The sequence below is a fragment of the Aulostomus chinensis genome, chromosome 24 (assembly GCF_037954235.1).
Source record: "Aulostomus chinensis isolate RoL2024-O1b breed Wild chromosome 24, RoL_Achi_v1.0, whole genome shotgun sequence".
Classification (NCBI taxonomy): Eukaryota; Metazoa; Chordata; class Actinopteri; order Syngnathiformes; family Aulostomidae; genus Aulostomus; species Aulostomus chinensis.
In genome coordinates this window covers 13,237,342-13,248,859 of record NC_141343.1, presented here as the reverse complement: position 1 = coordinate 13,248,859, position 11,518 = coordinate 13,237,342, and the positions used below count along the sequence as shown (strand labels likewise).

Here is an 11,518-nt window from a genome sequence, read left to right as displayed (position 1 = left end):
TCCCGCTCGGGCAAAGAGTGGACCTGGCTCTCATCTCATCCACTTTCAATGTGGATAACCTGCCTTTCTCCCAGTCCCTCTCCCGATGTAAAGTGGAATCATCTTTCAAACACATGGCTACACTTATACATCCCTTAACAAGCCATGTGGCTGCTGGGCTTCACTGGCTGCCAGTAGCTGTATATTCTTTTTATATGCATGAAAAGGTGAGGGCATGATGGCACGCTGAGTAAAAAATACTTTTGGCAGGGCTGCTAGAGGATGCGGTGTGTGCAAACATTTACTCCAAACATATGCAAGACACATTCCGATGCACACATGCAGGCGTACTCTCTCAATCCACCCACTTCCTTCCCCGCTCCATCCTTCCCTGCTCAGAGTGACAGCTTGGGCAAAGACGGGAGCAGCAGTCGAAAGGAAGGCCCTGAATAAATGAACAGGCAAATAAGTGAGAGCAGGACAGGTAATGGAACTCAGAAACCAGGATGGGAACAGAACAGTAAAGCCCAGTGATGTAAAGAAGAGTCAATAATTGAGTAGGCCATTCATTATGGATGCCATCTCTTCGTGAATTCATAAGAATTTGGGATGTAGCCATGCCAGGAGGGCTTGAATTCCGGACCAAGCTCTGGATGTAGAATATCGGACTATGTAGCGATACTGAGAGATGTTAGTAGATACAAGGTTAAAGAGAGGCACGCATCTTCGTGTGATGCCGGAGGGTCAGGAGGTCAGTCAGGCAGCTAATTAAGGTCAGTTAAAGACAACGTCAGGTCGTCGGTGGCTGCAGAATGACTGACACTTCAAAGAGAACACCACACTCCCCCTCTGTCACTCAGCAGACGGCTGAGGACACAGCGGCAGGTCACTCTGACAGTAATGCAAGCTCAGCCGCCTCAGTCAAGCCAGGAAAAAGAGTTGGTCTTAAAATAGCACAGGTGCCATCATATCAGCAGTTTCACATAAATGTGAACAGATACTTCTACTTGCGTTCATGACAAGTTGGGAAATTTTCTCCAGTGATGACGAAGATACTTAGAGAGTTTCCTTTGAGCAAAGAGGTCCAATGGCAATATGACGGGATCTACCCCACCTGCTGCGATGTGGTGTCTTTTACTGTGCGTCGAACTGAAATTGTACTTTTCAAAGTTGGACTAACATACCTAGATCGGTATTAAGATTAAGATTAAACTTTGACCAAGACCATCCATCCATTTTCTACTCCTTATCCTGTTCGGGGTAGTGAGGGGTGGAGCCTATCAGTGACAAAATTCATGTTGCTGGGACGAGAGGCTGTCGAAGACACTGTGAAACTTGTGTGACCACTGCACCACCGTGCCTCCCCGGTTTTCTCCAGTTCATTTCAAATCGGCCCGGGTGTTCAACACATGCTCCGTAGTTCCCGCTGTAGTGTTTGTGTACCTCAACAGTACACAGTGAAGCTGGTACTACCATGGTCAGCAAAACTCATCATAAATATAACCTATTTTCTGTAAGCATCCTTCACGCCTGAAGATACACGCGCTAGCAAAGATGCCGTAGCCAAAGGGGCACTGGCGTCAGTCGCCAGCGCTTCTTTTGGGGTGTACTCACTGTACAGCTGTACCGCTAGCCACTCTCACCGAAGCGTTTTAGTCATGTTTTTCTGTTGTAATATTCCAATTTAAGTCTCCATTCGACAAGGACACTGCTTGGCAACTTTTTCAGTTATTTGACCCCCAAAATAGTTTGAGCTGCTTTGATTCACCAAAAGCAAAAGAGTGCGTAAACTTGCACATACGTACATGCAAAACTTGGTAGCCAAAAACTCGAGCAAATTTATCTCCTTTCTCTAAACCAATCAACTGTTGGTAAAATCAACGGTCTTTACTTTGAATGAAGGAGCAGGTAAACTTGCCGTTCTTCCTCGAAACAAATCTCACTGCAGGAATCCTCACTCCCATACTTTCATTAATTGATATTCACTAGCATGTAACTGTCAATATCGTAACAAATGATCAAACATGGTACCTTTGTATCCGTGTAAGACAGCGCTCAGCCCTGGCTGCGGTTCAGACCCTGGAACTGTGGAGAAGAGGAAGATTAGATTATGATGACACTTCAGCGAAACATTTCCTTGTAAAATGAGTGTGAGTTAACTAAACAAGTGCCACCCCCCCCCCCCCAAAAAAAACCCATTATATATTACTGCAGTAGATGTGTGTAACGTTGTGACTGTAGCTTTATTGTGATTTATAGTGGAGCGTGACTCTTTTTTTTTTTGCGAGCGTATTACTGAGTGTCGTCTTTACGGTGATGAATCCATTTGTGCGGAACAAACTTTCTTTTGCTTTTCTGAACCTGCAGTTTCATTCTCGCCAAAAAAAACCCCACAAAAAAACAACAAAAAAAAACAACCCTTTTTTTTCCCCCTCTAAGCTCAGTAATGATGTTTCAGTCATTTTATCCTTGATGCACTTCTGTGTTTGTAAGATAAGGTTTAAAGGGGGGAGGGACGGGGGGGGGGGGGGGAATCGGTAACACAAAAACCTGCAGATGGATAGAACATGATGACACTTATTCCATTTCTTAACCAGGCGAGTAATCATAACAAACATCTCTCTGGATAGTTAGAAATTCTTTTCATGTTGTGTGATTTCCCAAGGCCATCACCGTCTTCCGGCCTTCATTCGGAGTACGCCTGTATGGAGGGCTCTTTTCAGGATGTGAGGCTAATATCCACCATGGAAAACAAACAATGATGAGGAGCACGCCGTGGCGGCGGCGACTGTGTGATTGATGCCGGGGCGCAAGAGCGCGGTAAAGTTCTGCATACCTGACGTGCGTTTACATTTGTTAAGTTATTCACCATTCTATAGGTTTTGTTGGGTCGTATTCTCTCCGAGGCGTGTTAAAGCCAGACGTAGCTCCGGGAAGCTGAAAAAGAAGAAGAAAAAAAAAGAATCCATCAAGATCAGTAGAAAACCAGAAGAGTAAATTACTAGGAATTGGCATAATTTCCTCATGATTTCTCTCAGCCTGGATTATTTGTTTAAGAGGAAGATTGTGACCATGTGGACATACAGATGTCACGTTAAGTGCTGGGGGAGTATTCGTAAGACTCTCCATCTGTCCGCTACACTCACTAGTATCCGAAAATACATTTCCTGAGAAGGGACATGTCTTTTTTTCCAGGTTTTGTTCTGGCTCCATCGATGTGTCATATTCTATATTTCAGTAAGGCGTCTGCCATCCTGCCAGTTTTTGGAATAATGAGTTGAATCTTAATCCAAGTGCGTCTTCTCCTCCGAAACTTTTGTTCCTTTTCTTTTTGGATTTAAAAAAAAAAAAGGCAGTTTTTTTATGCTTCCTCTCATATTTGCAGCTCCCATCTCCTCTATTTGCTCTTTTTCTGCATCTATTATGTGTGTGTGTGTGTGTGTGTATAAAACACATATTGTGGTGGCATAAATCTGTTTACACATTCACATTATGGGGGCTCATCTTTCGTTTGGGGACAAAAAGCAAATCTCCACTACATAAATCATTTTAGCCTGGGTTTGAAATTAGCATGAGGCAAGCTGGGGTTAGCATAACTCTCCAGGTAAATGAAACGTCCTCTCAAGTGACGGAGGCTGTGTGTGCTTGTGTTTCCACTCTGCTAACTTTGATAGCACAATATCTTGGGCAGTGAGGGAATGGGAGGTTGACAACATGTATTCTTTTATATCGGCTTGAAAAAAAGTGGTTCTCAGGAGCCTTTTGAAGTTGTACTCAAACATAAACCTGGTAAGAATATGTTGCAAGCGCTACATTTGGACAAATTTATCTCTGCAGTTATGATTGGCTCATATATTATAAGTTATAAACCGACGCACGAATACATTTTAAAATGGTATTTTTCATCATTTGTAACTTCTACAAATTTTTGTAGGGGTCATGGGCTAATGCTAACGTTAGCTAACGCCAGCCTCAGTCTTCAAGTTGCTAAAGCTTCAGCTTGTACCGTTTCAATACATTTTCCCAAAGACTTATCATTGCTTTTGTATTGTGTTTTAGTTGTGTAAACTGAAACATGACAAATACACAACAAAAAGCATATCAGGTCGCCATTCTAACGTGCAGCATATTAAATTAATTCTGTTTTACCATTTTTGTCAGACCTGAATAACTGAAATGCCAGTAGGATATAGGCTACTGTTTTAACCAACTGATACAGCTAATGTTAGCAAGCTAGCTGTAAAATATGCTCGTCACAAAAACAAGTGGTCACTGGCTGAAAATCAAAGCTGGAAAAAAAAAAAGGCTGAATTTTGCATTAAAATGATTAATAAAAAATACAGTAAGTTAGCAAAACAACAAAAAGAGGTGTGTCCTTTACGTCTAATACAGCAGAGGTCACGACATGGGAACTGAAAAATGAATATTATTACTGACGGCTTTTAGGGCTTGTCGAGCATTTCGAAAATTCACATTTTGTGAAATATTTATCACATCAAATACCCAAACAGAAATAGACTGCTATGTGAAATGAACCAACACCTTTTTTGTGACTTCGCTGAGACCAATTAGCTGATTCACAGATTGGCTGCTGCTCCTAAGAAGTCATATTTTCTTTAAATATATATTTTAATGAAGTCTCGTCTATAACCCGAGTCACTCCATATTTTCTTTGAGGAGAAGCAGCTGTCTTTACTTTTTGGTTCTGGACTTTTTCAGCTTTGGAGAATTTTTACTTTTCCAGGGGCCAAGATAGTTTTCGCCAGTTGTGCGTCATCCTGCTCCAATACTTTTACTTCAATCCACCTGCACGTAGCGGAAGGTTAGCGGCCAATGACTCAGTCAAGACCAGTAAAGCGATGCAAAAATGATGAATCAACACACCATGTGATCTTCCTTTGTCTCTTTCCTCTTCATTATTTCCATCCCCCTTCCTTCCTCTCCTCCTCCTCACACTTCTCTTGTATCCACATGCACCATCTCTTCTCAGTTTCTGTTTCTCACTCATGCACATGTCCACAGGGGAGCGCCAGGAGTGGATGGAAACTCTTCAGACAGCCGCCTGCGGCTCCCAGAAGCTCTCCGGCAGCCTCCTCAACCGCTGCTCCACAAACAAGCGTGGCTTGCTTGAGCTCCGCGGTTACAAAGGCAGAGTGCTGGTGTCCCTGGCGGGGAGTAAAGTCAGGCTCTGCAAAACAGAACAGGTACTTTCAACACCGCCGGGACTTCCTCTCTACAGGATGACAGCTTCCTGTTTGAAAAAGGAAGATAATAATCACAGCCTGTTTGAAGCAGATGAGACAAAGACGGAGATGTTTGTGGAATGAGACGGAAGTGTTCATGAATATATAATGCATACGTATGGAAATGCTGCAAGATTAACTAAGATATATTGAGCTCCATGTTCGGTTGCTCGTAGGACGCAGCTTCGTTGACCAAAGTCCTGAGGCACTGAATATGTAGCTGATAGTGGCAGGAGGTGTAGATTTCACCTTTGTAACCACGCCGCAGCATCGACTCACTCGCCGTTTGTGTCTGCGCTGTAACTGAGCAACAGTTTGGAGCACACCATGTTTTCAAAAATGGTGTAAGCTGGATCCCTGTAGAGCCCTGCAGGGATAGCTTAATTTTGCAGTCTGCGCCAGAGGTTTGGTAGCTCCACCGGAAGGAAATGGGATTTTTCCATTGGATTACTGCTTAAAATAGGCTCTGTAGAAAACAACGAAATAATCCTAACAAATGAAAACCACCTTTGTGATTTTTGATGTGTAAACACATAATTAGAAGCCGGGAGCTAATGTTACGCTATGACGTCTCCGTATTAGCTTTGCACTCGCTTCCTTCGTTTTGTAGTCTTGTTAAGCCACTTATCAGCACCTGCTGTTTTTAAGACATATAACAACTTCAAAAATACAAGTGCAGATGTTTCTTCCTGTAGAAATAACATTAAGATATAACAAGCTCGTACGACTGACTGTATTTCAGGCAATTGACCGCAAAACCCATTAAAAAAAAATCAAACATTTAGTTTTGAAGTCTTTATTTAATTTTAAGACTCTTAAAAGCTTCGATATTTATGAGCATGTTAAAAAAATGATGCTGCTGTGAGCCACTGACTGTATTATTGACATGTAGAGAGGAAGGGGATTTTCAACAAGGTTCGCTTGCTCCTAATTTTAGCGTTCACCGCTACGCTGCTCTACTTGAGCTATCAGAACATGCTACATTATGCCAGCATGCATGCATCTGCACCTCATCCAAAGGGAGCGTCATGGAAACAGCATGCAACAGCGAGGCAGATGGGAAGGAGTAGCAAACAATGAGTCTATTCAACGGCAGCAGTTGCACCGAGTCCGTGAGGTTTCACAATATTCGCGAGACAAACAAATATTGTAGCATATTTCTCTGACAGAACGGCGGGGCAGCAGGGAGGCGTCGAGTTTCCTGACCTTTTTCTTTTACATTTGTTTCATTGCCAAAACTCACTTCTATCTTTGTATTTGTGCTATGCTGCTTTTTGCTTTCGGGTTGAACTCTTGGAGCTTCTCAGTTGCTGCTCCGGACTGCCTTTAAAACTGTAGTATCTAAAACTATATACTAAAAATATATGGCTTTATTCCAGTTTCCTCAGACATCAGCACTTCATGGTGTCATATTTATTGCCTTTTAAACTGGCACGATGTATACTTTTCGCAGTTAACAGGCATCTGATGTCTTTTAAAAGTTAGCCTGTGTTTGAGTTGCCAGGGTGATGGGTGATTGCACAGCTCTGCGTCTGAGGATCCTTTATGAAACTATAAAGGGTTCCTCCAGTGTTGTGGACTTTCGAGAGACTGTTTAAAAAAAGAAGTGCCCAAATCAAAGTAAGCAGAAAGAGATATTATGACGTTTAGCCTTGAGTATGAAGTCAGCCCGCGGCGATTAGCTTACCTTCCTACACAAACAGAAATGGAAAATCAACAAGTTGTCATTTTACAGGGATTCATTTTAATTCTTTAAATTTCTATTTGTGTAAATAGGTGTTTAAAAAAAAAAAAACACCAAACAACTCAGTTTATCTCCGCTGACTTTAGTTAAGCTCCGCTGTTTCTTCCTGTTATCAGACTCTATGTTAAGAGTAAAATGACAGTTTCTTGAAAAGTAACATCCTGAGAACCACAGTTGTGCTATTTCAGAATTGCTAAGTGAAGAGAAAAAAAAATGAAATCCAACTGCTTCATGAATTAATAAATTAGTAATGTGTATTTTTTCACCTTTTTAATCTGATCAGGGATGAAACAGCTGTTTCCTCTGCTATGCTAGCCCTATGCTAAACTAGAAAAGCTAAACTACGTCAAAAGCCTTCTGGGTGACGCACAAATAGGCATCTCCTGTTTTTTTCCAGGTATTTTAACAGTGTCGACTTGCATTTATGTACATGTTGTAAAATCTATGCCACAAGGAAAACAGGCTATTATGCTAACTGCTTTTCTTTTTGAGCCATGTGGTTCAATTAACAAGTTAGAAGGGAAAACCGGTGTTTTTTAAAGCAAACAAAGATTAGTTTAAATCAAGTGTTTTTTTATTTTAAATATGAATAAAAATGCCGGTCTCGTCCGTCCCAGAAATTTTCTGACTTTCAGCAAATTGAATTTGACACCCCTGACTTAGTGTGTACCCCCACAAGTGAGCTTATATCTCCACTTAGCTGTGAAATAAAGACGAGATAAGTTCTTTGCTGTGAAATAAAGAGGAGATAAGTTTTCACTTACACAGAGTTTCTCTTGAGTCTCTTATTTGATGTCAGTCTAATTAAGCTCTGATAGTCTCTCCTCACGTAGAGAGACTGTTCCTCCGCCTACTCCTGTCCCGGCAGCAAGATATCCTATCTGAGATGGAGAGATACCAGTGATACTATTTCTTAAAGTCCCTCACTCATATTTATGTGCATATTTGATAATCCTACAGGCATTCGATTCATTTCCATCCCTCCTCGTCTCTCATTTCGTTTTGCTCACTCTTGTAGTTTTGCTGTTTGCCTTTCATTATTTTCTTCATTAGCGTGAACAAACATCATTGCTGGAATTCTCTTTTGGGTATCACTCCATGTCAGCATATTTCCACTTCCTTGATCTGAGACGGCGGGAAGAAACGGAGGGAATGAGAGAATCAACGAGAGAACAAACTCATTGTATTATTTCAGCTTACATGCTAAATCCCTGGCATAAATGCAGCGGCGGCAGAGGCGTCAAAAAGGCAGGGAGACGGCAAGTGAAAGACAGAAGTGACAGAGGGAAAGAGAGAGAAGATGAGGTGAAAGGGATGGAGGGAGTGCTTTAGTAACAACGGTTGCATGTGAGGCGGTTTTGCAAGGAATAGAGAGAGTGATGAAGAGCTGGAGCGCAGGGAGGGAAGTAGACCGTCGCCCCGTTCGAGTTCAGCGGAGTGGAGTATTTAATCTAACATGATGAACGAGCTATTGGAAGCATCATCCTCCCAGCTCCTCCTTCACCTCCCTTACTCTACTCCATTTCTCATGGAGTGTAAGCCTGGTGATGGAGCTATGTTTAAGGTCATTTAAACACCAAGGTAAAGAAAGCCAGACGACGCACAAAGTATGTCACCCGCTGACTTCCTCCTGTGGGTTTCGCAGGCAGAAGGGTAGAAAAAGGGGTCTTATCTCATTCATTACAGATCAAGCCCTCTCATGTTTTCACTCAGGCAGCGTGATGGATCAAAATTTGTTGTGCCATCTTTTATGTTATCCAGGTGTCCGTTAGCTTAGCTGGCACCCGACAAGTCCAGGAATTCATTTAACGTCTGTCAAACCAAGAGGGGAGGTTTTGGGGTTTTCTCAGAAGTTGTAATAATGAGCCTAGATGACTCAGCAGTTTTTCTATACCGTTTATAAAAAAGTTAGATTTCATATGGGTATGTGAACGTTAGCTTGCTGGATAGCTGCCAAAACTCCTGTGAAATATCTACCTACGTAAAGTGATACTTCACCAAAAAAGGTATATATTATGCATTTCAAGTACTTACAAATATGTTTTTTTTTCCTCTCCTGCATTCCTTCAATATGATGCCAGAATACAGAAAGAACTAATTGTGTATATTGCTCTACAAGCTAACGGTGGCTAACAACCGCACCACAGCAAAAAACAACTGCAAAACTGTTTTTTTTTTTTTTTTAAATGGTTCCTCTAAAGTTTAGCCCATGCATGAAACAGATCCCTTTCTATCTTTTGGCCACTGTGAATATGTTGACTAAATTTGATAGTCAGTTTTCCTCTCTCATCTCAGGATACTTGATACTTGCTACACAAGTAAAAACTAATGGAATACTACCAATGCAAGGCAAAATGCATGTCAAAATAACATTTTAAATTAAATATTGCGGCTGCAGAAATGCTTACACATCATATTATTAGGATGAGAGACACCCCGCCCCCCCCCCCCAAATCACTCCACTATCATTGAAATTGGTTCAAAAATTCAATGAAATTAAGAATAATGATGTAAAAAATAACATTCCTCTCTCTCTGTCCATATATGTATATCTAAATAAGTCGAAATAATTGAATATTTTATTCAAAATCACATTCAATTCTTTAGAATGTAAACCTAAACAGTTAAAGGCCAAACAGTATTAACTTGAACTTCTGGTTCAGGCTGAGTACATTTACTCTGCTTCATTCTGTTTTTCATATTTCTGCATTTAACAGAGTCATTTGCCTTTTCCAGTCTGTGGCTCGTGGCTTTCCTCGTTCTCTCCATCTCAGAGTTTGATGATTAAAATAATCAAAAGTCTATTGTCTCCATTGAGTGCGTGTTCTTTTTAACGTACCTGCCTCGATGTGAGATGTTCTGAGGCTGCATGCTTTTAGAGCGGCTTAAGTGGCTGAGTGGACACAGAATTGGAGACAGAAGTAGAGGCGGCCTCTACTTGTCTGGCTTCTTTCAGAGAGGCACGGTGGTGTGGAGTGACTGACTCACACAATAAGAGCTTTGAAAGCTTTGAAAGAAATTATAATTGGATGCATGACTGGAATTTTTAGAGTAGTTCGCATTTACCAGGTTAAGGTTATGCGTTTCAGATGTGGGATTCATCTTTGTCGCTGTACCTTCTTGGTTAGAGCGTACAGTTTCTTTACTTTCAATTCTGGTAAACACGATGCGTCGTTGCTTCATGCGGAGACATAAAATCACGTGTGAATACACTGGCGTAAGGGTCTTCTCCCCTCTCTGTCTCTAAGCACCATTATGGCCACCTACCCCCTTGGTTGTTGTAATTGGGTGAGTTATTTTTACCTCTAATGCCTTCCCTTCCTGCATGCCTACATCTCTCCATCCACTCCTTGCCTCCATCCTTGGTGAATTAATTCAAGAGTGCAGGAGGCCACGGCACATATTGGGTAGGTAACGAGTGGTGAGGGCTGACCGGCCGCGAACACCCAGCGCTCTAATTGGCTGCCTGAGAGGGATGAGGGTCATTAGGTATAGGTGACTGCGTTGCCCTCTCGGCATGGTATTCACATACATTCAGACAGACGAGAACACTCGTGCATGTATTTGCACCTACAGATCCTCTTGTATCAACCTGTGTGAAGCAGAGCAAATTTTCAGGAATATGTGTCAACCATCTGTACCTCTGTGTCGGAATTAGCTGGCTGAACTGAAGAATTAGGCAGCGATGGATGAGGTTGGTTGAAACCTTGTAGCTCTCTCATTATATTCAGACTTGTACTGAATTTAAAAGAGCAGTTACTTTTATAATTGGCAGAGGCCTCGCATCAAAACTCAGATCTCTATCAAGACCTGGCCAATCAGCAAATCCACTAGTCCTGCTTCTTTAGCTTTGCCAACCCCTCGTCCTCTTCTGTCTCAAAACTGCTCAAAACCTAGAATTCAATCAAGTCCCAGCTCATCGATACTTTTAGCGCTTGCCTCTAATGCAGGGACGCGAAAGCAAAGACGATAGAGGACTAATGGAAAAAAAAAAAAAAAACAGGTAAGGAGACCATGTCATAATAATGTAACAGTAGTAGAAACAGGAAAGGAGCAAGAAGAAGTCTAAAAATACAGCCCACTCAAGAGACAGAGTGATGTTAGCTTAGCTGCTAACAACAAGCTAGCACACGAGTCGCTCGATTTCCGGTCAGAATTTTCCAAAGTCAAACTCTCCAAGCACAAATTGACAGCTTTTATTTTGGAGGCACGATCACTACGCCGTATTTCACGAGATAAATTCGGATCCTGATTTCGTTGACGACTCGTGTCAAAAGTTGGTCGACAAATCATCACGTCCGTACTCATAAGAATTCACGAGAGTGTCGCTCTACTTTTTTTTTTTTTTTTAAATCACAATTGTTCTTGGTTCTTGCCACTTTTTACAGTGTTGGTGGAGGGGAATAACTGCTTTTTCACCACTAAATTAGTCTGAAGTGGTGTAATTGGGGCTAATGTTGAAGATTTTGACCCCCATTTGAACCAGCCCACACAACACTGAAAGATCAGGTTGCAAATATGCAAATATTTAAGTGACCACCTCCTTGTGCTG

General features: G+C 41.8%; 1 protein-coding gene and 1 long non-coding RNA gene across 6 annotated transcripts in view; one reads left to right on the top strand and one right to left on the bottom strand.

The window, feature by feature from the left end:
* arap2 (ArfGAP with RhoGAP domain, ankyrin repeat and PH domain 2) overlaps positions 1 to 11,518 on the top strand; it is a 127,192-nt gene that overhangs the window by 32,099 nt on the left and 83,575 nt on the right. For all 5 annotated transcript variants that reach the window (XM_086197873.1, XM_086197869.1, XM_086197870.1 and 2 more), the window contains one exon: positions 5,002 to 5,183. In XM_086197873.1, coding sequence (XP_086053999.1) covers positions 5,002 to 5,183 — 182 coding nt within the window. The remainder of the gene's footprint in view (positions 1 to 5,001; positions 5,184 to 11,518) is intronic.
* Positions 1 to 11,518, bottom strand: part of LOC147238767 (uncharacterized) — a 71,336-nt gene that overhangs the window by 5,001 nt on the left and 54,817 nt on the right. The window contains exons 2-4 of the long non-coding RNA XR_015111869.1: positions 4,864 to 5,167; positions 2,849 to 2,916; positions 2,011 to 2,064 (exon numbers count right to left, since the gene is read on the bottom strand). This is a non-coding gene — a long non-coding RNA (uncharacterized LOC147238767). The remainder of the gene's footprint in view (positions 1 to 2,010; positions 2,065 to 2,848; positions 2,917 to 4,863; positions 5,168 to 11,518) is intronic.